At 41.3% G+C, this 25,570-nt stretch overlaps 1 protein-coding gene across 1 annotated transcript in view; it reads right to left on the reverse strand.

The window, feature by feature from the left end:
- Window positions 1-195: 195 nt before the first annotated feature.
- The window catches only part of LOC130203024 (uncharacterized), a 33,705-nt gene continuing 8,330 nt past the window's right edge, over window positions 196-25,570 (reverse strand). Inside the window, exons 6-22 of the mRNA XM_056428922.1 lie at window positions 22,696-22,874; window positions 15,993-16,101; window positions 14,180-14,241; window positions 12,580-13,328; window positions 12,102-12,243; window positions 11,668-11,755; window positions 10,300-10,361; window positions 10,118-10,206; window positions 9,839-9,968; window positions 9,249-9,395; window positions 6,577-6,636; window positions 6,303-6,423; window positions 3,247-3,339; window positions 1,866-1,917; window positions 1,388-1,537; window positions 990-1,071; window positions 196-745 (exon numbers count right to left, since the gene is read on the reverse strand). Of these exons, the coding sequence (XP_056284897.1) occupies window positions 701-745; window positions 990-1,071; window positions 1,388-1,537; window positions 1,866-1,917; window positions 3,247-3,339; window positions 6,303-6,423; window positions 6,577-6,636; window positions 9,249-9,395; window positions 9,839-9,968; window positions 10,118-10,206; window positions 10,300-10,361; window positions 11,668-11,755; window positions 12,102-12,243; window positions 12,580-13,328; window positions 14,180-14,241; window positions 15,993-16,101; window positions 22,696-22,874 (2,360 nt within the window). The 3' untranslated portion in view covers window positions 196-700. The remainder of the gene's footprint in view (window positions 746-989; window positions 1,072-1,387; window positions 1,538-1,865; window positions 1,918-3,246; window positions 3,340-6,302; window positions 6,424-6,576; window positions 6,637-9,248; window positions 9,396-9,838; window positions 9,969-10,117; window positions 10,207-10,299; window positions 10,362-11,667; window positions 11,756-12,101; window positions 12,244-12,579; window positions 13,329-14,179; window positions 14,242-15,992; window positions 16,102-22,695; window positions 22,875-25,570) is intronic.

The raw sequence follows: 25,570 nt of genomic DNA on the forward strand, positions 1-25,570 counted from the left end.
GCATTTTCTCAGAATATAAGGACAAATCTATTGAGGACTTGTGTGATTGTACTGTTTCCACTGTGTGGGATGTAAAGCTGATCATAGAGAGGTTTTTCTTTTTAACCTGCACTGCTGACTGTCACTTCATGTTATGACTGTGTGTATTATGTGTATTGTGAAGTTGCTTGTGAATAAACAAAAAGCTATGAAATCACACATTTTATGATCATTGATTTTATTTGTCCAAAAAAATAAGATTAAAATGATTAAAATGTCAAAATCAATGCAACGAATTTGTATAGAAAGTTCAATACACTACTATTAATACAGCGCTGAAGCGGATGATAATCATAATCATAATAATGTTTTACATTTATTTATATTTAAAATATGAGGACATATTATGCAGCAAATTATCAAATAAAACTGTCAGTGAATAATGAATGTGATTGTCATGGAAAAGAAACAATAATTTTGTAATAATCCCGATCCTTTCAGTTCTATGCTCCTTCTTCCTTAAGACTCACGTTGAAGACATGTTTCCTTCTTCCTTAAGTTAAGACTCTCACGTTGAAGACATGTTTCCTTCTTCCTTAAGACTCTCACGTTGAAGACATGTTTCCTTCTTCCTTAAGACTCTCACGTTGAAGACATGTTTCCTTCTTCCTTAAGTTAAGACTCTCACGTTGAAGACATGTTTCCTTCTTCCTTAAGACTCTCACGTTGAAGAAATGTTTGATTCTCTCTGGCGCATTCTGTCCTTCTGTTGAAAGCAAAATATGGTTAGTGTTAGAAATGAAGCCAAAAAACACCTCAGATTCCCAAACAACAAGAGGGAAGAGCATTTTATGATAGCTGTTTTGTAATAGATGCTGTCTCATTGAATGAGAGCATGCGTATATTAGTGAATGTGTTCATCTGCATTGCGTGTTCAAGGTCTTGAAGTGTGTGTTTCTAGAGGACACTCTGTGTCCTCAGGATGTGCCTCTGTCTTGAGTCCGCCTCACCAGGCTGTTGGGGTTGATCTTTCTGGTCTCCACCTTCTTCTCCGCTGTGATCCTCTTCACTGACAGCTGAGCCTCTTTTAATCTGCAGGAACAAAGTGTCGACGTCATCGGTTTAACTGTGTGTTATGATTTACAGAAAATAAACAACTGAAAGGCAGCCGGTCAATATAAGTTTGGTTCCATCAAGACCAAACAAATGAAGAACTTCACTGTGAATCCGTCACGTGCACGACGTTACATTCCTGACTGGTGACCTGGGATGTGTACGATTGCAGAGAAGTCAACTGGATCAATCTGTACATGTTTTGCATCACTCAAAGGCTTTTTCTGACAACAATTTTTTAAACGGAATCCATTTTTCTAAATTAAAATGTAAAACGAACAGAGCTATCTGATACCTCTCTTTAGAGATGTTCTTGTTCTCCCTCTTCCACCTGGCCTTGAAGTCTGCACAAAACTCAAACCAGAGCATGAAGAGATGACCGGTGGTCACCTCATTCTCTCCCATCTTGGGCTTCAGTCCAAAGTACAGAACCAAGTCCTGAAAACTGAACAGCAGATACAAAAGAAATGAAAATCACAACGAGCCAAGATGGAGGTGTTTGGCCTGGTTGCTTGATGGAGTGTGACTGCAGGTCTTAGACCCACGACACATGTACACATGTTTTTGAAAACACATATTTCCCCCTTTTTTTAAATAAGAAACGTTTTCCATGCAACCTTCGATTCTTTTCATAGTGAACTTATGTTCTAGTAGCTGTTACCTCCTTTTGGTTTGTCAAATACATTTTGGTGGCTGCTTGTGTTGAAACAGACCTGAACCCCCTCTCTCAGATATAACGGGCACAAAGTAACGGCGTGATTCAATTCTCCCACCTGTTGTGTGCCGTCATCAACTGATACGAAGCTTCTCCATGTTGCTTTCGTGCTGCAAAGAAGCAAATTTAGAAACATTTTAGTCCCAAAAATGATTATGTTTTAAAGAATAAGCTCTATTAATATAAATACTTAATACGAGAAATTATCAATTCAAAATAAATACCTTGAACTTGTCAAATGGAAACAGAAAACAATTTAGTTTAATTGTGATGCTTGTCTTACAAACTTCTTGAAACTAGTTTTATTTTAAACCCACTGTCAAAATAGCACAACTTGTTTTACAGTGCATCCAGAAAGTATATTCAGAATCCTTCACTTTTTAATATTGGGTTATCCTGCAGTCTTATGCTAAAAACATGTGAACACATGGTTCCTCTCATTAATACCATACAATACTGGTACAATGAATTATTTGCAGATTCATTAAAGGAATATTCTGAAATAAGTTGACACATTGACATAGGTATCCTTTTTCTATTTTAGTTGAAATTTAGCTCAGGTGCCTTTCATTTCTCTTGAACATCCTTGAGATGTTTCTTCACGCTCATCAGAGCAAAGGTCACTTCTACCTGCAGAGCTCAGAGGCTTGTGTTGAGGGTTGCTATTAAGGGATATTGAGTGTCCAGAGAGATTGATGAGGAGGGAAAATGCATTTCAAGAGTTTTAGCATGAGGCTGCAACATAACAAAACATCAACACAAAAAGGCCTGAATGCTCTCTGAATGCACCGTAAATCAAATGAAACAACAGATCTGTCGTGAGTCCGGCGGTCTCTGCACGCTTTGATGTGTCGCTTTGCATCACGGGCAGACCAAGTGGTGATATTCAAAACAAGAACTGCATTTAAATTCACGATACATCTGTGCCAATTCAAAATCTGGGAACCGGAAGCTCTTTAACGCAGGACATCGGTCGGTGAGATAAATACGTCCCCGTGTCAGTGCGTCTCAGGCAGCAGCCTCTCAGCCGGTGCCCAATGTGTCTGATCCCTATCTGAGTGTCTAGCCTCTCCTCTCAATCCATCCTATCTGCCCTTTACGAACACACAGGCGGTCACCAGCTTGAACTGACTGTTGAAGACAATAGCATTGTTGAGATGAAGCACACAGAGAGAGAGAGAGTGAAGGAGAGTTGACAGGCTTGCATTGCATTTAAATGAAATCATCTGAGTTGAGTGTCTTCAGTGCTGTTAAATAGATGTGTGCCTTAAAATGGTTTCAGAGATCTTTAAATGTTTTTCTTCACCAAGAACTCATTCTCCAGATAGAAATCTACCTTGGTCTTAAATCTCGCCTCTCGTCACGGCCATTATAGACACGGCTGTATTGTTTAAAGCGTCTCTCAGGTTCACTGAACAATATGGATTGTAATGACTCACCGCTGAGAACAAACGTCTCCATGTTGTCCTTAAACGGCTGCAGGTTTTCTTCAGGAGAATCAGTGCAAACGTTCTGGACATCTTTCTCACATCCTGATTGTAAAGGGGTTCAGAAAAAGTGTTAAAAACATTTGCAAGTACAGACATTTTGTTGAAGAAAAGACAAAGTGCTGCGGATGAAAGAGAAATATGTATCAGGGCTGTTGAGTCCAAGTTCTGATTTACTTTCCTTCAACACTTCACATTACGTCATTGGGATATGTAATTATCTTTATTGTGAAAAGTTTCTAGTTTTTTAGAATGTATTAAGTCTTTATGATGATAAACTAAAAGCCTTTGCACACCGAGTATGAATTTGTTATCAATTTGTAATAATTACGACCTCATTACAATCACATTTTACCCACAGACTCCAACACCTTCGTTGTCATTATAGTTTTTGGAACGGGTTTTATTTTCTGCCTTTTCTTTCTCCGCATCCATCGAAAGCCAAAAGAACTTTATTTGACCGCTCGGAGCCACTGAACATGCAAACGTCATCCTCCGACATGTCATCTGATCAACTGATTCACACAGAGCACTTTCATGACAAAGTAAAGCAAACAGACATTCACAACTTGAATTGCTTTGGTTTGTGATTCAGAACCGCTTTGAATCAGGAAGGAGAGAAACAAAGATTGTACCAAAAGTTTGACAGTAGCGGGAGTAAATGTGTGCTAGGCAGCTAATAGATAGCTTTCTGCTAATTTCGTGTTTTTTTGTATTTGTGAAAAATACGGACTTGGTGTGAAACGGCCTTCTGTCCTAACTTTCAGATTTTGACAAATGTTTTTATTAAATCTACTGAAAGGATCTTTTTTTCCGTCTTATTTTATGTTTTACTTCAGCGGTGGAAATGGGCTCCCCTCGGGAGGAGAGAGCGTTGGCGTTTAAACGAGCTCCACCTGTGCAGAAGCACAAGGATATCAACACAGCTTCCTCTCCAGATATCCCCTCGGAGAGATTCACCCAGAGATGGCGACTGCAAACTCCCTCTCTCTCCCTCTCTCTCCCTCTCTCTCCCTCTGCCTCTGCCAGTCTGTGGCTCCATGTTGATCTGCGTCCAATCAGTGGATCAGAGGAGCCAGTCATAATAGAGGCTGCAGAGGGAGCCGAGCCCCTGGCCCGCCACCTCCCCGCACCCCGACGCTCGGTCAACATCTCCCAGATAAGATTACAAAAGAATACTGTTTCCAGTCGGGAATTTATGTAAACTGCAGAGGCGGGTATCTCTCTCCTTTTCTTTCTTTTGTTGTGTTCCGACAAAAGTTTGCTTATTTCAGACCGAAGAGGGTGAAAGACCTTCACATAAACAGAGATGGTTGATGAGGGCTGTAGTGCTTTCAGATGTGAGACTGAAGCAGTCATTTGGATTCATAGTGAGTAGATTTTAAAGTGTTGGTGATGCATGCTAACATTTTTCCATACAGCTCTAAACTGAGGATAAGTTTCACCGAAAGCGAATTAAAATAAAATTTCTGACCTGATGCTGAAAAGTTAATGGATCACCAAAGTTAGCGAATCACCCCAAAGGGAATATGAACGCCTGCACTACCAAATGTCATGGCAACCCATCTGATCACCCACATGGTGGCTCTCATGGAAGAAGTAAGTGCTTATGCAAAGTTTGCAGGACACATCCTCTGGGGATCATGACAATGCGTCTGATAGAAGTTTAGACATTGTGCTCTGGACCAAACGACTGACAGACCGTATGCTATGCAGTAAATTATGAAGATTTTTGTTTGAATGTACATTTTACAGAACAGATGCAATTCTACTCACTCTTGAATTTGCGTAGGAAGAAGATCACTCAGAGACAAATGAAACCAAATCTGCACGTCCATATTTAGATACCCCCGACCAGCAATTGAGAAAATGTGTTTTCGGTAGTAATTTGAACGGATTTAAAACTGTTCACAGTGAATAAACTATTTTTAATTTGCTTCAACGATCAACGCGCATGGCTTAAGAGAAGCTAATTGCCCCGTAACTTTGTTGGGAAACATTTCAAACCAGCCGAACAGAAAACACGGGCGAAAGTGAACAACGACGGAAGCGAGGAGCGGGAACAGTTCGAACCGGCACGACAGAGGGAATCTGCGACGGGCGATCCAGATTGCACGGCGGTTTGGGTCGACGGTCCGATAAGACACCGCTGTGTTGAGAGTTAAAGAAAGCTATCTGTGGCACACATCTGGGGGCCACACTGGAGCCCAGGTGATACGGCCGAGCAGCTTGGGGATCTGTGCATCTCTGCAGAGGCCCGTGCAGAGATGCTCCGGATACTGGAGGTCTGGAGATTACATAAGTGGGACGCTGCGGTCTCCCTGCTCTGGCGACAGGGCCATAAAGGCACAACGATGGGAGATCTGATGGGCAGGAGGATTAGGAGCTGGATCTGAAAGGCGCCACGCCTGTATCAGCTGCACGACTCCTGCTCGACTCCGAGTACACGCACAGTGAAGTGCAGGCAAAAACACACGATGTGTACGTAAGGATGCAACGATGCACTCGCTCTCAATCGTACGCATGTAAGAGTACCTATTGTCCTCAACGGGACTGGCAAGGGGGATAAGAGAGACGAGAGGACATCTTTTGCTCTGGGGCTTCAGCGGGCTTAAGTTAGGTAAAAGAAGCAGGCCTGTAGCCTGAAGGATAAACAGTTACTCAATGGCTGGGGCCGGTGACGGGAAACCATGGTGTTGAGTTGTGGAGGGGGGGTGGGGGGGGGTCTGAGGAAAAACGACGCCAGACCAAGGCCGAGGTTCGGTCTGTGGGAACCTCTCCGAATCAGAGTGATCGAGTTACAAAGCACGGCTGAGATTTTCAAACAAAGACACGGACCAGAATGAGCACGAGGCCAGACTACTCCGCCGGGGCCATGGACGCTGAGGCTCATGGTGGATGTAATGTTTTGAGGATTATTATCTAATGTTGTTAACCAAGACTAAGAGAGTATTTTTTGGGGTTGAGAGACGGTGCTGGAATAAATGAAGGTTGGTGACGTCACTTACTTGTCAGATCTCGTCCGAGTTGTCTCAGGTCTCTGATGAGGTCATCAAACTTGACCTGCGCAGCCAGGAAGACATCCTGAGGTTCAGGAAGTGGGAATATACTCTTGTCTGTGCCGCCGTTCTGTGGAATACAATTTAAGAAAGCAACAACAATAACATCAGGAACTCAGAAATTAAATGTTTCTTTTGACTCAAAATACAATTTTCCAAATGGGAAAAGACACAAATGGTCGACCTGGAATAGTTTTGCATCATATTTTTTTTGAACTAAGACCTTGTCCACATTGTGCAGGTAGTACGACACGACGTAGTCCACCAGGCTGATGCGGTTGTCCTGAGGAGAAGAGCAAGAAAGTCACAACCTCCTCAGTATGAAGTAAAAGCAAAATGTGTAGGAAAGTAGATCACCGTCTTATCCCAGCGCCTTTATTAAAACCACTTAACAAAAATGTATTCTCGAATGATAATTCAATTCATGATTTTCAGACTGCATGCAACCCAATAAATGATGTCAGCTGTTCAGGCTGCGCCAAAAAATAAGTTTGAAAACCTCCCCTCGGGTACAATATATGTACAACTTAATTCACAGTAAATATTCTCATAAAAGGGTTTTAAAAAGTGACTTGAACATCAATCAAAGTGAAGGCAGTAAAGTGCTCATTGCAGTATATATCTTTGAAAGAATATCCTGAGAAAAGTGGTACAAAACAGTCAGTTGTGCTTTCTCATCATAATATTTTATTTGAATTTCAATCAGGATTTTTAGAAAAAACAGCCACACCACCAGCACTGGGCAAATTACAAATGACCTCAAATGACCTCTATGGCGGGACTCTCTCTCTCTCTCTCTGTCCTGGTCTAGTGCTGCATTCGTGCCATTGATTGACATGACATCCTATCCCAGTTGGTACAGAGACTGGAGCAGTCAGGCACGGCACGGCTTTACTATTAATTTATCATTATTTATCAGATCGATCTCTTGTTGTAGATGATATGGCCGATAAATAACCACTATTAATCACAACGTTCCTTCATGCTCTTTCCTTGGACCAATTGTTTTATTTACCTTATACATGCTTCCTTTGGGGCAATATTATCTCAAACAATCCATAAACTTTCATTGACACTATGATGACACTAACCATATTTATCGAGCAAAACACTGAGAGAGCAACCAACTTCAAAAAATTCATGAAACAAATAAAATAAAAATGGATCTTGATGATGTTAAACTCAGAAGAAAAAAAACCGAAATGACATTTTGAGCATCCCTAGAGAGCCTCAGAGATGTGGGTCTGGTGATGTGGATGACTTCTGTCGGCATTGTCACCACCAATCCAAATCCAACTGTATTTGATCGACTTTTCTCCGCTTTCCTAGAACTCCCACGAAAGCAAAATTCAAATCTCTTCATTCTTTTCAATCTTAATATTTTCAAAAATCAAAAAACTTCTTGTCTCAAAAAAATGCAGAAAAAAATTTCACTGTGATTTACCTTACCTATACTTGGGTAACTAACCTCTCACTCCTTATAGGAAGCTCTCTCCAATCTCCTCTCCCTCCAGTTGATCCAGAATGCTGCAGCTCAAAAACTAAGAAAAAACTAAGAAAAGAGATCACATCACTCTCTCTGGGCTCCAGAAAATTCATCTAAATCAAAAAAAATCAAGAATCACTTTTAAAATGATTTAATTATCCATCATATCTTTTGTCTTAAAGGCTTGTGTTTATTTAGAGCTACCACCATGCACGCCCACTAAAGCTACTAGATTATAAACTTCAAAGTAGAGTAAGAGCTTCAGAGGAGCTAGAGTTTTATAGCTCTTATGGTATTCAGCTTTTCTCCAGCCCGTTTTTTCTTCAGAGTCAGTCACAGTCACAAGAGTAGACCTAGAGAGTTACCTTCCTCAGAGAGTAGACTTATGAATAGTTAGGGCTGAGGCTGATAGTTAGGGCTGAATCAGGTTATATGCTGTATGCTTTCTATATGCTGCTACTGCGTTAGGATGCTGTTTTCTTCTCCTCCTTTTTGATCTCCATCTCCCTTTTTCTTCTCTTCTTCCGACACTCCCACATCTCAATCCCCGTTCATGGCTTCATCTTTCCCGTCTCATGGGGTCACACTACCGCCGGATGGGGTCATGATCCTGCTGTATGATCCCTGCCTGCTGATCCTGTCTGCACCTCCCGCTCCCTGTCCCGCTCACTCTTCCTCCTCCTACTCCACCGCCATCTGCCTGATGGATCGTGGAGGCCTCCATCGAAACTATGATGGCCTATGAACTATTTCATATGTCATATATCATATATTTGTCTCATTCATATCTATTCTGTCATATTGTACATCTTACATCTATCCTATTTTTAATCTCCATTCTATCTATTCCATCCTTCCATCTTTCTCCTCTTCCTTTCCTCTTTTTTTTTCCTTTCCTTTTTTTCCTCCTGTTTTGTTTTGGGGTTTTTGGGCAGGGATGTTGTGATATCCTGGAATGATTTGAAAGCACAATTTGTGTTGTGAAATTGGCAAATTGGAATAACTGAAATATGTGTAATACATACACAGGCCTATCAGGTCTCTGGAAATGAAACTACTTGTGTTTATTTTATTGCATTGCCCTTATTATGGAAAGCATGACAACGATAAGATGTAGTATCCACTTTCTTCTCAAAATCGTTCATATAAAAAACTCCCTCCTCCTCCGTGTCCCTGCCACATTCTCACATGTTGCCATCCATTCACATCAGATGGCGTTTACACTAGAAACAGTTATCTGCGCTTGGCCAATGATCAATAAGTTTTGATGACTTATTACCCTCTGAAACATATATATTCCTAAAAAAACCAATACTTTGTGTCAGTACATTTAGCAGTAAAGCCCATTAGAAGAGAGGATGGAGCCGTATGTAAAGGAAAGAGTCCTCCCTCCGTTATCAAGGCCTTACTCTGCTTTTGACGTCCTTCAGTTTGGGCAGAATGTCCAGAGCAAAGCCGTCCGCCTGACCTCTGGTCCGGTTGCCTCCGTTCATGTGGTTCCCCAGAGCCAACACCAGCCCCATCACGTCCGTTACGCCATCGCTCTCCAGCAGAGCCTGAAAGCACCACACACTCACAGCTGGCCCCACGCTCAGGATGATCCACACATCAAATCCTATTTGATTTAAACTCAAAACCCTCCATGCAAGGAATGCTTATTTTTTTAAACACAAGTTTAAAATGTTTTCTATGTTGTTGCTTATTTTAAACCTCTGATTTCTGTGTGTTTGGTGTCTGCTGTTGGGTTTCGTATGTTTTTAATTTGACTCTCATATGAAACCTTATATGAGACCCAGCCTCTTTGGCAAAGGAGCTATTATATCTCAATAGGAACGTTCTCATTAAATATGGGATAAAATAACTTGGGAAATACACTGAACATCTTCGTATTGAACCAGAAGTTCATGTGTTAATATATTCAGAGGAAAATGGGAGATAATTGTAAAAGATACAGTACCTTGATCTATCCATCGTGTGTAGCAGGTGCTTTTCTTCCTACCGTGCAGACGGAGGAGATTGAGTTGAGCTTCGTCCGGATGGACGTGATCCCATCGGTGAAGGCCGACCGGAAGATGATGCAGTGAGCTCTGCCTACGAAGCCTGGGATCTGAGAGAGCTCGTACAGGAACCTGCAACCACATCACCAGTGTGAGGGCAACGTGTGACCATATGGTCCGTCCCTCTTCGAGTGGTATATTCGTCTCGTCAGCATATTCACACAAAAAGTGAACGACCGGTGCAGCCGGGACACGTTTCTGTTCGCGTGTCGAATACTGACTGTTCGGGTTTGTCCAGCAGTTTGACGTCCTCCACCTCTGACGTCTCGTAGTGTTTTTTGATTTTCTCCAGTTCCTCCGGCTGCGCTCTCTGACACATTCAAAAAGATAAATCAAAAGGGTTCGTAGTCACACACGTCACATGCATTTAAACCGCAGTGTGTCGGTGTGCTGTGAAACCTACATTTTCATACAGCGCTTCAATAGTCTCCAGGTCCACCACAGAGTGGTCCACTGCCAGTACAGCTAGAGGTTGGGGGGGGGGGGGGGTGATGTTCATAAGCACAGATATCACATTTGAGATACAGCAGCTGGGACACTGTGGAAATCTAGAAAAGAAGAAAACTGGAAAAGTGGGGAGGCCGAACAGAGAGCTGCAGATGACCATGCTCGTCCATTTTAGGATACACTGAGCACCTATCTCCTCTTCTCTCTCTCCTGGATGAATTTACGTCTCTCCATCACACATTACTAACTCTGCTTCTTCCTCTCAGTCTTTGTGACTTCACACCTCATAGGGTCCATTGGACCTGGCTGTGTCTGCTTCCTCCTGTCTGGTGCGCCGGCCTCCTGCAGATGTCCCCGCTTATGACTATTCGGAATTTGTGATATTGGGCTATATGAAATAAACTTCATTAAATTGAAATCCTCTCAGTCTGCTGTTGAGTTTGGGATGAGCGATGCAGATTGTCTCCCTGTAAATGTCATGCTGACATTGTGGCGAGTGTGTCAGCCTTTAATCCGGCTTCATATTCACCACCTCGTTCAGAGGGAAGTACAGGGTGACGCCAGCGTGATGCCAGGGTGTGTGAGGTTCAGGGAGCTGCGGCTACCTGAATGTTTACAGACGAAGCCGGCGTACTCGAGTTACCAGACCGGCTGGGAAATACAGCTAGTTTAGTGATTTACTGAAATCTCTCATTTGATGTTTTTTGTTGTTGTAATTCTCTGTTTGATTACACACATTTTGAGGTTTTAATGGTGATGCTCATGACAGGACTGACCACCACGACAAGAACAGGCATTTGGGAGAAACACTGAAAATGTTTAAATATGTAAACATTTAAAATATTGTCTCGCCGAGCTACCGTAAAGTAAATAATAATACAAAGTTTTCAAATACTTATTTTTCCTCAAATTCTCAAATACTCTGTTGCAAATAAAACTCCTCCATTCAAGATATTGTATTAACTTGAGTAAAAGTATTATCAGTAAAATGTAATTTAAGTGTAAAAGTACTCACCAAAAACACCATACTATCGGATTATTACGACGGATAAATCAACATGGAAACAGTAATATAATATTGTAGTCGTCTGGAGTAGAGATTATTTATTAATTTTATACACGGTTGAGCAGTTTAATTTACTGTAAACTATCTGCGAAGCTCCAGCTGGCAGATTAATTGGATCGAGTACAAGGGAGTAAAAAGTAAAATGAAATGCAGAGGAGTAAAAGTATACCTGAACCTGTGACATGTATTTTTCTTAGTTTTTTTTTAAGCAAACCAACTTTGACCCTGGCTGTTTCCTAGCAACACGACATCACTCACCTTGTTGTATGTCTTTCATCTCCAGGTGGAGGCTCGAGATGAGGATGCCCACGGCCTGAGAGCGCTTCCCGTCCAGCAGCTTAATGATCTGAGCACACACACACACACACACACACTTACACAATGAGCACTTTTACAAACCATTAGTGAGCCATTAGTGGATAGATTATTGTACAATTTTGAAGAACCAACAACAACTCAATCACAACTGTGAGTTGAATACAAAGCTCTTGGTTTGTGGAGAACATCAAGTCGAACATGGGTGCATCCTTTAGTGTCTTTGTCCTCCAAAAGTCTCATAATTGTGTCTCAATCTGGATTTATAATGCTCTTTCTGTACTGGTCTGAAGACTCGGTGGCATCAGTGCCCTCTCGTGGACACACAACATCAGCAGATCCTCCCACACTGAGGTTCCCGCTCCTGTGAGTGTTACCTTCCTGTCTTTGGCTTTCTTCTTGTACGCCTCTGACAGCGGCTTCTTCCTGGTCTGTGTGGTGGTTTTGGAGAAGAGATCCTCAAACTCACTGGTGTTTATTAGATTTGGTTCCTCTAAGATATTCCACAACGTCTTGTTCCTGTATGTTGTAAATACATGTATTTTTAGTTTTTAATAAGATACACATTTCTACTTCAGTTAAAAAGACCGTTCAAACCCTCTGCTTTTACTTCAACATCTTACATATTCAAACTCAATGTATTTCATTTCATGTGTTCTATTAATGTATTTTGGCTTGTTAAGAGAACTGTGACTCTGAGACTCATTTGACCCTTTTATAAATGTTTACATTTTGATTTCATTAGATTGATTTTAACAGTCACAAACAATTCGTTCTTACTTAATCCTAAAGTAAAATTACTTGATTTGTGGATGATGATCATCTTGTGTATTTTCTTATTTGTTGGGAACCTACTTGGTGTCCTGGATCTGGATTCTGGTCCAGTAAAGAGGCTTCATGGGTTGAGAAGGCTCCACTGTCAGTTTCCTCGGAGGTTTTTCAGCAATGAGACCCCCAAAGAGACCAGGAGGTGGTGGGGGAGCAAAGCCTGGCATGGATGGAGGAGGAGGAGGAGGAGGAGGTGCTGGTGGAGGGGCATTTGACAGCTGCATGTGGTGTAAGGGTGAAGACAAACATGGCGGAGGTGGAGGAGGAGGAGGAGCTGCTGGTGGAGAGACATTCAACAGATGCATGTGGTGTAAAGGTGAAGACAAACATGGTGGAGGTGGAGGAGGAGGAGGCAGATTGTCTGTTTTGGTTGCCTGAGAAGGAGCAGGAGGTTGTTCTGATGCTGGAGGAGGAGTTTGTGATGGAGTTTCATGCGTCGAGGAGGAAGAGTCGTCCCCCTGACCGGCCAGGCTGAGGCTGATAGAAGCCAGGTCCAGCTTTTTGGGGGTCACCTTCTGCTGCTGAGCGCCGGCGTGGACTCTCCCTGAATCTTCTCCATCCTCGTGAGTCCGAACAAATGTCTCTCGGTCGGTCTGGACGCCGACTGTGCGGAAGGATTTGTGCGTGAAGTCGTCTCCCGTTGACACGGCGACGTCTCTGAGTTCTCCACGAGTGCGCGTCCCGACCCGGAAGAGTTCGGCCTGCATCTCAGCCAGATGGGCGACATTGTCCTCGTTCTCCACCCTCAGTCTGGAGAGGTCGTGACCAAGGTCGTCCTGGAAAAGAGAGAAGTCACACTTTGACCCTCTCTGACCCTCGTGAGGATTGAAGTCACAGAATTTCTTTCATAAATAAACTGTAAATCTCTCATATCATATTGCCTTTTTTAAGGTAATGCTATAATCGTCCTATTATCAGGATAACACAAATGTTTCTATTGCATTCTACATGCATTAACTACAAAACACTAATTATGATAAAAGAAAAATGATTATTGCACATTTAATTCTCAATACGTGGTGGATTGATGCTCGCTTCTTTTTCATGTTGAGATCTGCAGATGCTCCGGTTACATGAACACATCTTTTTTGAAGAAATTCATTAGAAATGTACTAATTGAACACATTCTCTGATTTCCATTGAATAAGTTCATACATTTTTTTGAGGAATATTTTTTTGAAATGATGGAAACATTTCCCAAGTCGAAACTCTGTCCTAACTCAGCCAGAAGTGACGTATCACTTTGCTTGACTTTCATGATGCAAGATAAATATATACATGTTATTAGTGACAGGGAAATAAATGAATTATTGAAAAGTGAAACAAAATTAAACAAAGTGTGTGTCACTTCCAGTCATCTTTGTTTGGATTAGAAAACAGTTGCAACTCAGGAGACCGCTTTAAACAAACTCATCAGAAACTAGAAAGAGTTTTTTTAAATCCAGATGGACAGAAGTGTCTTTGAAGATTCTGTAAACACCTTCAACAACAGCAGGATTTATCATCTCATAAAAAAGCATGAGAGTTAACGGGGATGATGAGGAGATTGAACTCTTAACAAGAAAGCAAATAAGTGAATATCCCAACATGTCGCGGTGGTTCGGCCCCTCAGTGCATCGTTCATCACCTGCAACGTCTCCAGCTCCTCTTTGCATTCTCTCTTCAGCTGCAGGAGAGCCGCCTGGTGCTCTGAGAGGAAACGGAGCACAACCACATTTTACAACAGCCTTGTGTTCCCTCTGGTACCACCAACAGGTGTTTATCACTACAGCTGCGGAGCCCGAGGGGGCTTTCTTTATCACCATGGCAACACCAGTGATGCGGACGGAGACACGCTGAAGACGAACACATCACAACAACTGTGAGACACTTGAGATCTGTGAATAATTCACATTGATGCTTTAGCCCTGCTGGAGGCCGGGGGGCTGTTGGAGGATACAGCTGCAGTACACCACCTGACCAGGTGGTGGCGGTAGAGCTTCACGTGTAAGGAAAGCGTATGTTCCGGCACAGCTAAGTTGAGCAGGAAATGTCCGACAGGAGGTAGACATTTAATGAAGAGCGCACGCAAAGGAAGCAGGGCCCCTTTTGTTCTTTTAAAAAGCTGTCCTATTTAGGACAGATTGGTTTTTGCCCTCGGATTAGTTTCATGCAAGTTAGACCATTTCTACAAATGCAAAAAGTGACTTATTACCTTCGCATTGAAAATGCGGAAGGTTATGTTTTGATCGCCGTGTATTTATTTATTTATTTATTTGTATGCGTGTTATTCGCGTAACAACAAAAGTTTTAAACCGAATCGCATGAAATTTGGTGGGATGAGTGGTTATTATCCGGGGACCATTTGATTCGATTTTGGGATCGATCGGGTCAAAGGTCAAGGTCAAGGTCATGAAAAGGTCAAAATCTTCTTTTTACCATAGCTCGGTCAATTTTTTTCCATTTGGCATGCAACTAATGCCAACATGTTCATAATTCAATGCCCAATCTTGTGATATGCGAAGGTATGTGCTCTACCGAGTGCCCGTTCTAGTTAGTCATGTTTCCATGGTTACAAGCAGTGACACTTGTTGACCAGTAGCTGCAAACAAAAAAAAGAAGAAACTTGGCTCACTAGTTGTGATTTCCTCACAATGTTAAGGAGCGAGTAAATAGAGGTCTCAGTCGGCCACGTTTTTTTCTGCACTATGATTTGCTAGAGAGACCCTCAGCCTGTGCCCCTCGTGACCCCTCGTGACCCCTCGTATGCGGTCCAGTTAATCCCTCCCCTTACTGAAGGCGCTGCAGGTTTGCTGGGTGGAGTGGTGTTTGCCCAAGCAGTGGAGCTTGATATCACGTCCATCACATGATAGCACAGTGCAAACATGCCCACTCCCTCTACAGCTTTGTGTCCATAGAGCCGCCTGCCATGAATATTCAGTTTACTGTAATGAGTCTGTGTGAGTTTATTTTCATTGTACAGGCTCCTGCTGTGTTCAATTCATTTGATTTATTCAGATTTATTTTGGCAGGCTTTTCTCAAGTTTCCACTGTTGGTTAACCTGCATGTTGATCCTCTTTAACGAATACAAACACATGAGGACATGTCTGCCATAAAAAATGACACAGTACTCCTGTTTACACACTGCTAAATAAAGTTTTAACGCAACATGAACCCATAAATACCCCAAGTCCACATATTGTACATTCAATTTGTCTACGGAGAACTTTCCTGCAAATAAAGGATGGTATAGTTCATCTATCTCATGTGCTGTACCGTATGAAGCGTATATTTGTTTAGTCTAATTAGAATATGTTATGCTCATTTCTCTATTGTGTCCCTTTCATCAAAAGTGCCTGCAGTTTGTAGCAAAATGAGAGTGTTGCCCCTAAATACTGTTTAGAGATGAGATTAGAAAAGCCAATTTATGACAAAAATGAATGTAATAATCTGTGAGTACCTGCTTCTGTGTATTTCAGCCCAACTTTTTCCTCCTTGACTGGCGGCCAGACGGCTTGTAGGCGACCAGGAGTCCTTTCCTCTCCCTCTGCTGGGGAGGAGGCCTCTGACTGAGAGGTAGGGGAAAGAGTTTGACATATTTTTAACAATCAATTACAAATAGAGCTTCATTACGCACAGGAGAATATTCCAACTGTGGCTCTGGTAAAGCCACTGATGCTTTATTCATACACAACTCGTACTTTGCCATCTGATGACTTTCTCTTCTCTGGCGTCACGCTGGATTTTCTCTCAAACAGCGCTCTCAGCATCTCCTTATCTGCTCTTATCTTCTTCCTCACTGCATCCAGGTCCACCTTCTCTGTCGGGTCCTTCTTCAAAGGCTTTGGGGTGAAAAAGGCTTTGAAGGCATCAAATGCAGATTCTGCACTGGACACAGAAGGTTTCGGAGACTCAGATGAAACCTCTGCACCCTCCTCTGTTTCGAGCTCCTTCCTCTCACCCATTTCACTTTCTTCAATCTGGCTCTCCTCATCCTCAACCTGATCTCCCTCGCCCTCCATTTCTATCATTTCCTCTTTCTCGTCCACACTCTTTTTCCTGGTCAGGAATTGGGAGATGTGGCCGAGGAGGCGCCCCTGAGCTTTAGCGTCCCCCTGCTTCTCAGGGGAAATCTCCCCCCTTGTTTCCTGAGATGAAGGCTTGATCTGGGCCACGGTGTCGTGCTCAGGTCCGACTACCCCCTTCTTCAGAACCCTCAGGCCTCTGAAGAAAGCCGGGATCTGGTTCTGCTTGTCCGTGGGGGGTCCTGGGAGGAAGGTGCCTCTCGTGCAGGTGGATCCATGTTGAAGGTCATTGACCGCAGATGCTGCGATCATATTTGGTGCGGTGTCTTTGGGTAGAAGGGAACGTCGGACGGGAACATCTGGCGACGCGTCGCGCGTCTCTTCCCCTTCGCTGTCTTCCGCTGCACCTGTTCTCTCGTCCTCATCAATATTTTGAAAGCAAGAAGGGCCACCAGCTGGCTCCAACGATGCTGCCGCTAAGGGTTCGACCTCCTCCTCCTCTGCAGGTCTGGTCTGAGTCACCATTATAATTACATGTTTGGTTTTAGAGGATCTGCTGTTCCCAGACTCCTCAGGGTGGAAACCCACATTGGAACTGGAAGCCCTTGTGACAAAATCTTCCTCGCAGTGAACATCTCCGTCGCCTTGTCTCCCTCTCCGACGAGCTTCTTCAGCATCATCCTGCGTGACACCTGGTGCTGCGACACATTCACATCCTGTATCTGTGCAGTCACTTGAAATGTGTTCATGTTTTGGTTGCAGAGACTCCACCAGGGTCCGGTCATCCAGCCAGTTCTCGTTCACGGCCGCGCTTCGCGGCTCTGTTAGGTTGTCATTGTTATTCCGCTCCTCCTCTGCCATGTCTGAGTCGTTTCCTGCTTCTCTCTTACTTACGTCTCCCTCTGGTCTGGAGGTGATCTCCTCCCCTACATGAGGGTATAGAGTGCCTGATAAGGAGTCTCTGCTGTTCTCCACAGCATCTTCAAAACTCACATGCCTATTTTTTTTGAGATTACAAATCAACCCAGTGCCTCCTCGCTTTAGATCCTCGTCCTCCTCCTCTGAGAGCGTCCTGAAAAACTTCAGAACGGCTTTTGGCTCCTCCGTCGCTCACAAATCGCTCAAAGCTCCTCGACAGTGGTGACATCACCCGGAGCGGAGGGAACAGGATGTTCTTGAAAAGCGTTTCCCACAATGTCAATATTGAAGAGCCTATTTAAACTGTTCATATTTGAGAAGTGCAGCATCGTGCTATCTTAGGTGAGAAGAATTTCGTCTCAGGAGGTGTAATTGGTGTTCAGGCATGTGTGGCATGCACTAATGTTGTACAGCTGATTCCAGGATCATGCAGCAGCCATTTACTATCAATAATAATGAGAAAGAAAAGTCAAAGTTGTATCACCGCTTGTGAAAATCCGACCTGTTTCTGCTCCAGTTTGTTGAAAAGCAATAGATTTATCCTCTCACCACTCCTTCATGCCTCTCAGGAGAACTGCATTTCCAGACTGGAAGTTAGTTGCTTGGAGCCACCAAAATAACAGGGGAGGAATCCACACAGTAATGGAAGAAGGAAACTTTCCAAGCCCCGGCTGCATGGCTCTGCCGCTGACTCAACCACAATGAAAAGTCAGATTCAAGTCCTGGTTTTCAAGTTCTGCCTCCTCCTTTTCCCTTCGGCTCCTCTACGGCTTCTGCAGTCTACGGAGCTGCATCTCGGACGCCATGGGTCGGGTTGTTATGGTTTAACTGGAAGCAGATGGTGACTTAAAGCCACTGTGTGTGGCGACACCCTGACAGATCCACACCCAGAGCTGAAGGAGTGTAAACAAGACGGCCAGGGAGCGCGATGACGTTTTCATTCAGTCACATGGAGGTTCTCTCAGCTACCCTGCAGGTACAGAGCAGCACCCTGCTAATCAGGGCGTCTTAGTGTGTCGAGCCCCACCTGCACGAAACCGTTCATCAGCTCACTTTACATCGAGCGTACACTGTGGAAACGCTGTCAGATTATCGGTTGTCAAAAAATAAAGTGACCAAGTATTTCGAGTTGGTGACTCAGAATAACACGAAAGAAGGAGGCAATAAAAAGTCAGAAATAAAGTGTAATAAAGTAAGAAACACACCTTACAGAGCAATACATTATGTAAATACTTCCACGAAGCAAATATTTAAGAGTTGACACAGTTGATTCAGAAATAACGAAACACATTTTAAAAACAAAGATACTCACAGTCAAGCTGGTGATATTGATTAATACGTAAAATGCTTGAATAAATAAATGGAAAATAAGTCCCAAGAAAAATAACTATAAAAAAATAGAATAAAACAGAGTAACATAAAAACTACACAATATCTTAAAGGTGTGATTAAAGATGTGAAAACCCTTATATCTATATATATATATATATATATACATACACAATATAGATGTATAAAATCTCACAAAGAAAGAGGGGAGTCATTTAATACAGAAAAGTAAGAATCGTGCTGAACATGGATAGGAACCCAGAGACACGCTCTGAGTAGCACACATGTCAAGCCTCATGAGGAAGAGACTTTTCTACTTGATGGATTCCTGAGTTTTGAAAAATCGAAAAGAGACCTTAAACCTCCCCCGTCCTTGGTTCAGGTTATGCTTTGTTCTCGGGTTCCACCCTTATTTGCTTTTATATTACATTATCAGCAGCAGGTAGGTGACATGTTTACTTCACGCCACTACCCTGTTCCTCTAACGATTACTCTCCTCCGAGACGTGCCTGAAACTCTGCAGCAGCGTCTTAACTTTGTGCACTTAACCCAAGCAATGCTAATAAAGTGTGTTTTGCATTCCCTTGGGAGGGACACTGCTGCCTTTATTATATGAGCTGTGTTTATGTAATAGGAATAAATACAGATAATCCCATGAAAGAGCATGAGAGTCATAGAGCACACGCACAACACTCACAGCCTCGAGCAGCACACATACATGGTTATATATACACTACCGTTCAAAAGTTTGGGGTCATCCAGACAATTTTGTGTCTTCCATGAAAACTCAGTTTTATTTATCAAATTAATTGAAAATTGAATAGAAAATATAGTCAAGACATTGACAAGGTTAGAAATAATGATTAATATTTGAAGTATTAATTTTGTTCTACAAACTTCAAGCTCAAAGGAAGGCCAGTTGTATAGCTTATATCACCAGCATAACTGTTTTCAGCTGTGCTAACATAATTGCACAAGGGTTTTCTAATCAGACATTAGTCTTCTAAGGCGATTAGCAAACACAATGTACCATTAGAACACTGGAGTGATAGTTGATGGAAATGGGCCTCTATACACCTATGGAGATATTTCATTAGAAACCAGACGTTTCCACCTAGAATAGTCATTTACCTCATTAACAATGTATAGTGTGTATTTTTGATTAATGTTATCTTTATTGAAAAAACAGTGCTTTTCTTTGAAAAATAAAGACATTTCTAAGTGACCCCAAACTTTTGAACGGTAGTGTATATATACATATATATACATATATATACATATATACTGTATATATAATATATATATTAGGGCTGTGAAACTATTAAAATTTTTAATCGGGTTAATCACAGGTTTTTGTGGATTAATCATGATTAATCACATATTACAGATATTCTCGGTATATTTTGTGAGAACATAGAGATTTATGACAAAAGACGGATATATACATTTATACATTCTTCTATACAATGGTGCTGCAACTCAGCAGTTATTTAGCAGTTTTCTTCCATATGGAACATTAATACATCTTCATCCTAAACAGAATGTTTAACCCTCCTGTTACCTTTCGGGTCAATTTGACCCCATTCAATGTTTAACGTCGGTGTTCTTTGGGGTCAATTTGACCCCAGGCTGTTTTTCACTGTGTCAAACTTATAAGAAATATCAACTTTTTTATATATTTAATGGGCTATTTAGGTAGTCAACAAACAAACATAAAGTACCTCACACTTAAACTTGGGAAACAATATTAATTCTAATAATTTTCTGGAGGTTTTAATTGCTGGGGTCAAATTGACCCCGAGGGTAAAATATGTTAGTAAATGTAAAGGTAACAGGAGGGTTAACCTCTTCCACTCCACTGAGGACGCCGGCGTCCTTAAGCCCCTCCCCTTCCCTTTAAACGGCTTGCTCACGCAGACCACGTCAATAAACATGGGCATGTTTGGTATCCCAGCATTCAACATATCCTCATCTTTGCAAAGAACATATACATTTTCTTTTATTTCGTAATAATTTTTCACAAGAGGAGCCCTAACACACAATGTCTAAAGTCGCGATCAATGCAGCAAGTCGGGTCTTGCAACATTTCGACGGAGAAAACGTACAGAATACACTTTCTAAGTAGATGTATTAGCGGAGGTATTAGCGGAAGTACTAGCGGAAGTTAGCAAAGAGCTAGCGGAATCAGAAAAGGTAAAAAGTTTTACAAAAAAACTTTTTTTTTGGTGCGCTGTGTCTTCCCTGACAGTAACGTGTTGAAGCCAGGAGACCGCGCTGTCTTTGCCCGGGCCATGACCACGGTGATTTGCTCCGTTTTTGTTTGACTACATTTGATGAGTAACAGTTAGGGGGGTGCTCGTGACTTTTCATGCGCGAAGACCGGCATCTGAACTCTGCGGCAACCGCGATCGACATATTGAGCACCCCTGCATTAAAATATTGGTGCAAGTGACTTTTTTTCGTCCCGATGTGCGCACACACGCCGGCATCCGAGCTCTGCGGCACGCGAGACGGGGATCGGAGTCATGTTAACGTGACACGTAGAGACAGAATGACACGCTGCTGGAGAGACGACCAACAGACGGATTGGAAGCTCATTCTGCGCATGCGTTAAATGCGTTAAAAAAAATAACGAAGTTAAACCTGTAATTTAATTAACTGAGTTAACGCGTTATTTTTCACAGCACTAATATATATACATATATATATATATGTATATATATAAAACCATGTATGTGTGCTGCTTTATGCTGTGTGTGCTGTGTATTTATATATTTATAAATATATATATAAACATTGGAAAAGTCTTCATTAAAAAAAGTTTTAATTTGAAGTAAAAAGAATTTAGGAGATAATATGGACATATCCTTTAAACACCATATCTAGTCTTACGCTCTGAACTCAATCTTTACGTTTTAATATAAAATCAGACAATTTTACAATTTAACAATACAACAGACATGATTTTGTAAGTTTAGTTTTTGTAAACATTCATAAAGAGCAATTTACCAAAAGTTACACACATTGTATGCATATATTTTATTTGTGTATCCTGCTGTTTGGATTGCATATTTGCATGAGTTACATTACATGTATGATTATTATCATTATTATCGGTCATATTATATGCAGTTGGTCTCAACTCCACACACTCAAGTGTACAGAGAGGCAGAGCTTTAGAACTTTAAACCCCAGTAAACTAGCATTTTATTCAATACAGATGCCATTGCTAATACAAGGTTGCATTAAATCCCTTCTGTTATGTAACAACAAGGAACTCTTTGTCACACACACACTGCATGAGGCTTTTCTTTAACCGGAATCCACAGGGCAGCCAAAGAGACCAGACTCTACTATAGTTGGACTATGTAGATTAATGATGATGGAATATTGTCATTCTTTATTTTCATTAGTTTCAGAATCGTTGTATTTTAATGCGAATTAGACAGAAAACACCAGAAGTAAAAGTGCATCTGAGTCCAAAGCTACAGCAACAAGATGCAAATGCTTTTTTCTTTATTCTAACTTTTCCCACACTTGCAAAAAGTACATTAAATGCTTTAGCTGTCGTAAAAAGTTCAGGAAAAAAAGGTATATTTTCAACCATTTACATGTCATCTTGTTTTCACCCCAGATTAGACACATTTCCTAAGGGCGTCACTTTATGTCACACTTCCTGGTGTTGGCCCAGTGTCTCTCAGCTCTCGTGTTTTACTGGTTAGGTATTGTGCTCTGGGTCCCTTTGGCACACCATCACGAGCCAATAATCTGCAAGTTGTCTTTTTAGTCAGATGGTCAGATGAAAAAACTTCAATCTTCTAGGTTGTGGTAATACTTTGAACTCCCAGTCTTCGACAGCATAACACAGATACAGTCTTCAGAACTACTCACCCGTAACTCCGGTGGGCTAGGCGTGGATGTCGGTGTATCAATGATGTCATCTTCAGGTGCAGTGATGCGCAGGAAGTCGATGTGTTTCGGCCTGGAGGGATGAGAAAGTGACCTGCAGAAGGAGAGAGACTCCTCGACTTCCTGCTGCCAGATGTTCTCCTGTCTCCGCAGAACCTCATCTGGAGGAAAAGAGTCAAATCATCATCAGTATTTTGTCACACGGCAAGTCAAATTGGCCAAATTGAGTTTGTTTCATTCTTTCTTTTTATCTATAAAAACAGCATCACAAGAGAAAAAACACACAGCATTTCTTTGAGCTCTGATTTGAGAACCTTTTGATACGTGGTATAACATCTGACACATGTCTGATGTTTGACAGTCTGAAGTGGTTCAATATCAAAGTGCAACAGCAGCTGGTGCATCTGAAAAAAAATGCTTTGAACATTTGCTTTCATTATGGAGGGAAACGCTTTCCACACATGACAATGGCTAGGACTGTTAACCTTTAAACCAAATAAAATAAAATGAATCAAGTGACTGATTCTCCAGAACTGCAGTAAATCAACAACACCGTTACACTGCTGTTTGTTGGTCAATATCTTTGCACTACTGTTTTTGTTTTGTAAATTCATTTAATTACATATTATACTCTTCTATTTTTTATTTATTTTGTGTGCATTTTCTTATTATTCTATTTTTTGTATATATTGTGCATTCTTTTAATTATTCTATATTTGTATATATGTGCATTTAAAATGTGTTTTGCTTATGAATGCTGCTGTAGCTAAAAAGGTCCCCCGGTGGGATTAATAAAGTATATCTCCATCTGTCCGTCTGTCTCTCCGTCTGTCTGTCTGTCTATCTATCTATCTATTTATCCATCTATCTATCTATTTATCTATCTATCAATCTATCTATCTATTTATTTATCTATCTATCTATCTATTTATCTATCTATCTATCTATCTATCTATCTATCTATCTATCCCTCTATCTAAATCTTGTGGCTTGCACTACAGTGTCACCATGAGAATATAAGAGAGAAGATATATAGCTATTCATAGTGTTTTATTAAGCAGTTCCATCCTATCAGTTATACCTGCTATGCTGTCTACCTATGGATGATAATGTTTTTAATTAATTTGGATATTTAAGTACACAAACTATCCATTTATCTATTTCTCGTCAACCATCACCTTTCTAAGAAATCGGGGGTTTAATTCCCACTACGACCAAGCTGACATACTATTGAGATGAAAATGTGGAGCAGATGTGGTGAAAGGCAGCACAACCTTGTTTACTTTCACTTCCAGCATCCATATTTCTCCCATTTATTATTATTATATTTCCGTGGCTGGTCATGCAGTCCTCTCTCTATCGTTTGGGTCCATAGAGGAGGATGTCCTGGAGTAAATTGTTTGTGTTTGTTTGTGTATTTTATTCAGTCAATCAAATCAAATACAATACAATATTATCCTATATAATATACAAAAGAGAAAGACTGAAAAGGTATAGGTAGAAGCAAAAAATGCTTATAAATTCCTATCCTAAATTGAAATAAAAATAAATCAGAAAATTAATATAAAATAAAGAAGAACATGAAACAACAACAAACAAACAAACAATAAACAAAATAAAAATATATATTTATATATACTACCATATACATCTTCCATATTAATACATTTTTAATTACATTTATAACTCTCAAGAATTGTTTTATAAATAATTCCCTTGAAAACCAAAAAGGAGTTCACCATTCTTACATCCATTTCAACATTATTCCATAATTGGTCTCCTACAACAGAAATACATCTTCTTTTAATCCCTTTTTTAGGCTTTTGTACCGTGAATTTACAAACATCTCTCAAATCATATTTACACTCATGTATTGACAAATAAACTTTGTACACAGTCCAAATCCACCTGTATCATTTCAGATTAGAGTTCCCACTGAGATGATGGTTGTGTAACTCTCAGCGGACTCATGACCGCCCTCACAGTTTATGGAGATGTGTTATCTGTCCTCGTCTTGACAAACATTGAAGAGAATAAAACCCTCCGAAGACTCTGTGTGTCTTTCTTACTTTCGCTCTAATGAGCTCTCTCTGACGATGTGTTGTATTTCACAAAGCTCAGAGCATTGATCCTATTTGGACAGCTGGGCGTCCGGCTGCTCAGTCTGTCCGGCTCTCATCTCCCTAAAAGGGAGGAAGGGACATCCGACGATCGCTGAATACAAGACTCAAGCAATCCTCTCTGTACATTCATTAGTAGAATGCCACACTGTCTCTGAAGATACAGTGTATTCAAACTCAGCTCTTCATTGAAGCAACCGGATGTTTTATCTGATATTACATCTCAAAACTCCACCTTTTTATCAAATATGAAGAATTGAGAATTGAAATTTAGAGATCTCTTCTAGAAATTAAATATACAGCATGAGTCACAGCGGGAGTCACAGCGGGAGTCTGTCACTGTAGTGACTCAGTGGAAGGTTGTGACTTTTTTAACTGTAAAAAGATGCTCCAACATGTATTGCCCTTAATCTATTGTGTTTCTGGAGTAAACAGTTATGGTCTAATAGACCAACCAGAGAAATACAATGTGCATATCATGTCCCATAAAAGGCATAAATAAGTGTCATAGAGTTATGTGCAACTACGGTGCAACATTTTATTTTAATTGATCCAGAGAGTTATTTGATGTTTGCATCCATCTATAAAGAAACACACACACACACACACACACACACACACACACACACACACACACACACACACACATACACACACACTTAAATGGAAACTCGGGCTGTCAGGTCAGTGCCAGTGCAGGACTATGAGGATATATAAACATCAGGTGCTCTCTGGTA

Source organism: Pseudoliparis swirei, chromosome 12 (assembly GCF_029220125.1).
Source record: "Pseudoliparis swirei isolate HS2019 ecotype Mariana Trench chromosome 12, NWPU_hadal_v1, whole genome shotgun sequence".
Classification (NCBI taxonomy): Eukaryota; Metazoa; Chordata; class Actinopteri; order Perciformes; family Liparidae; genus Pseudoliparis; species Pseudoliparis swirei.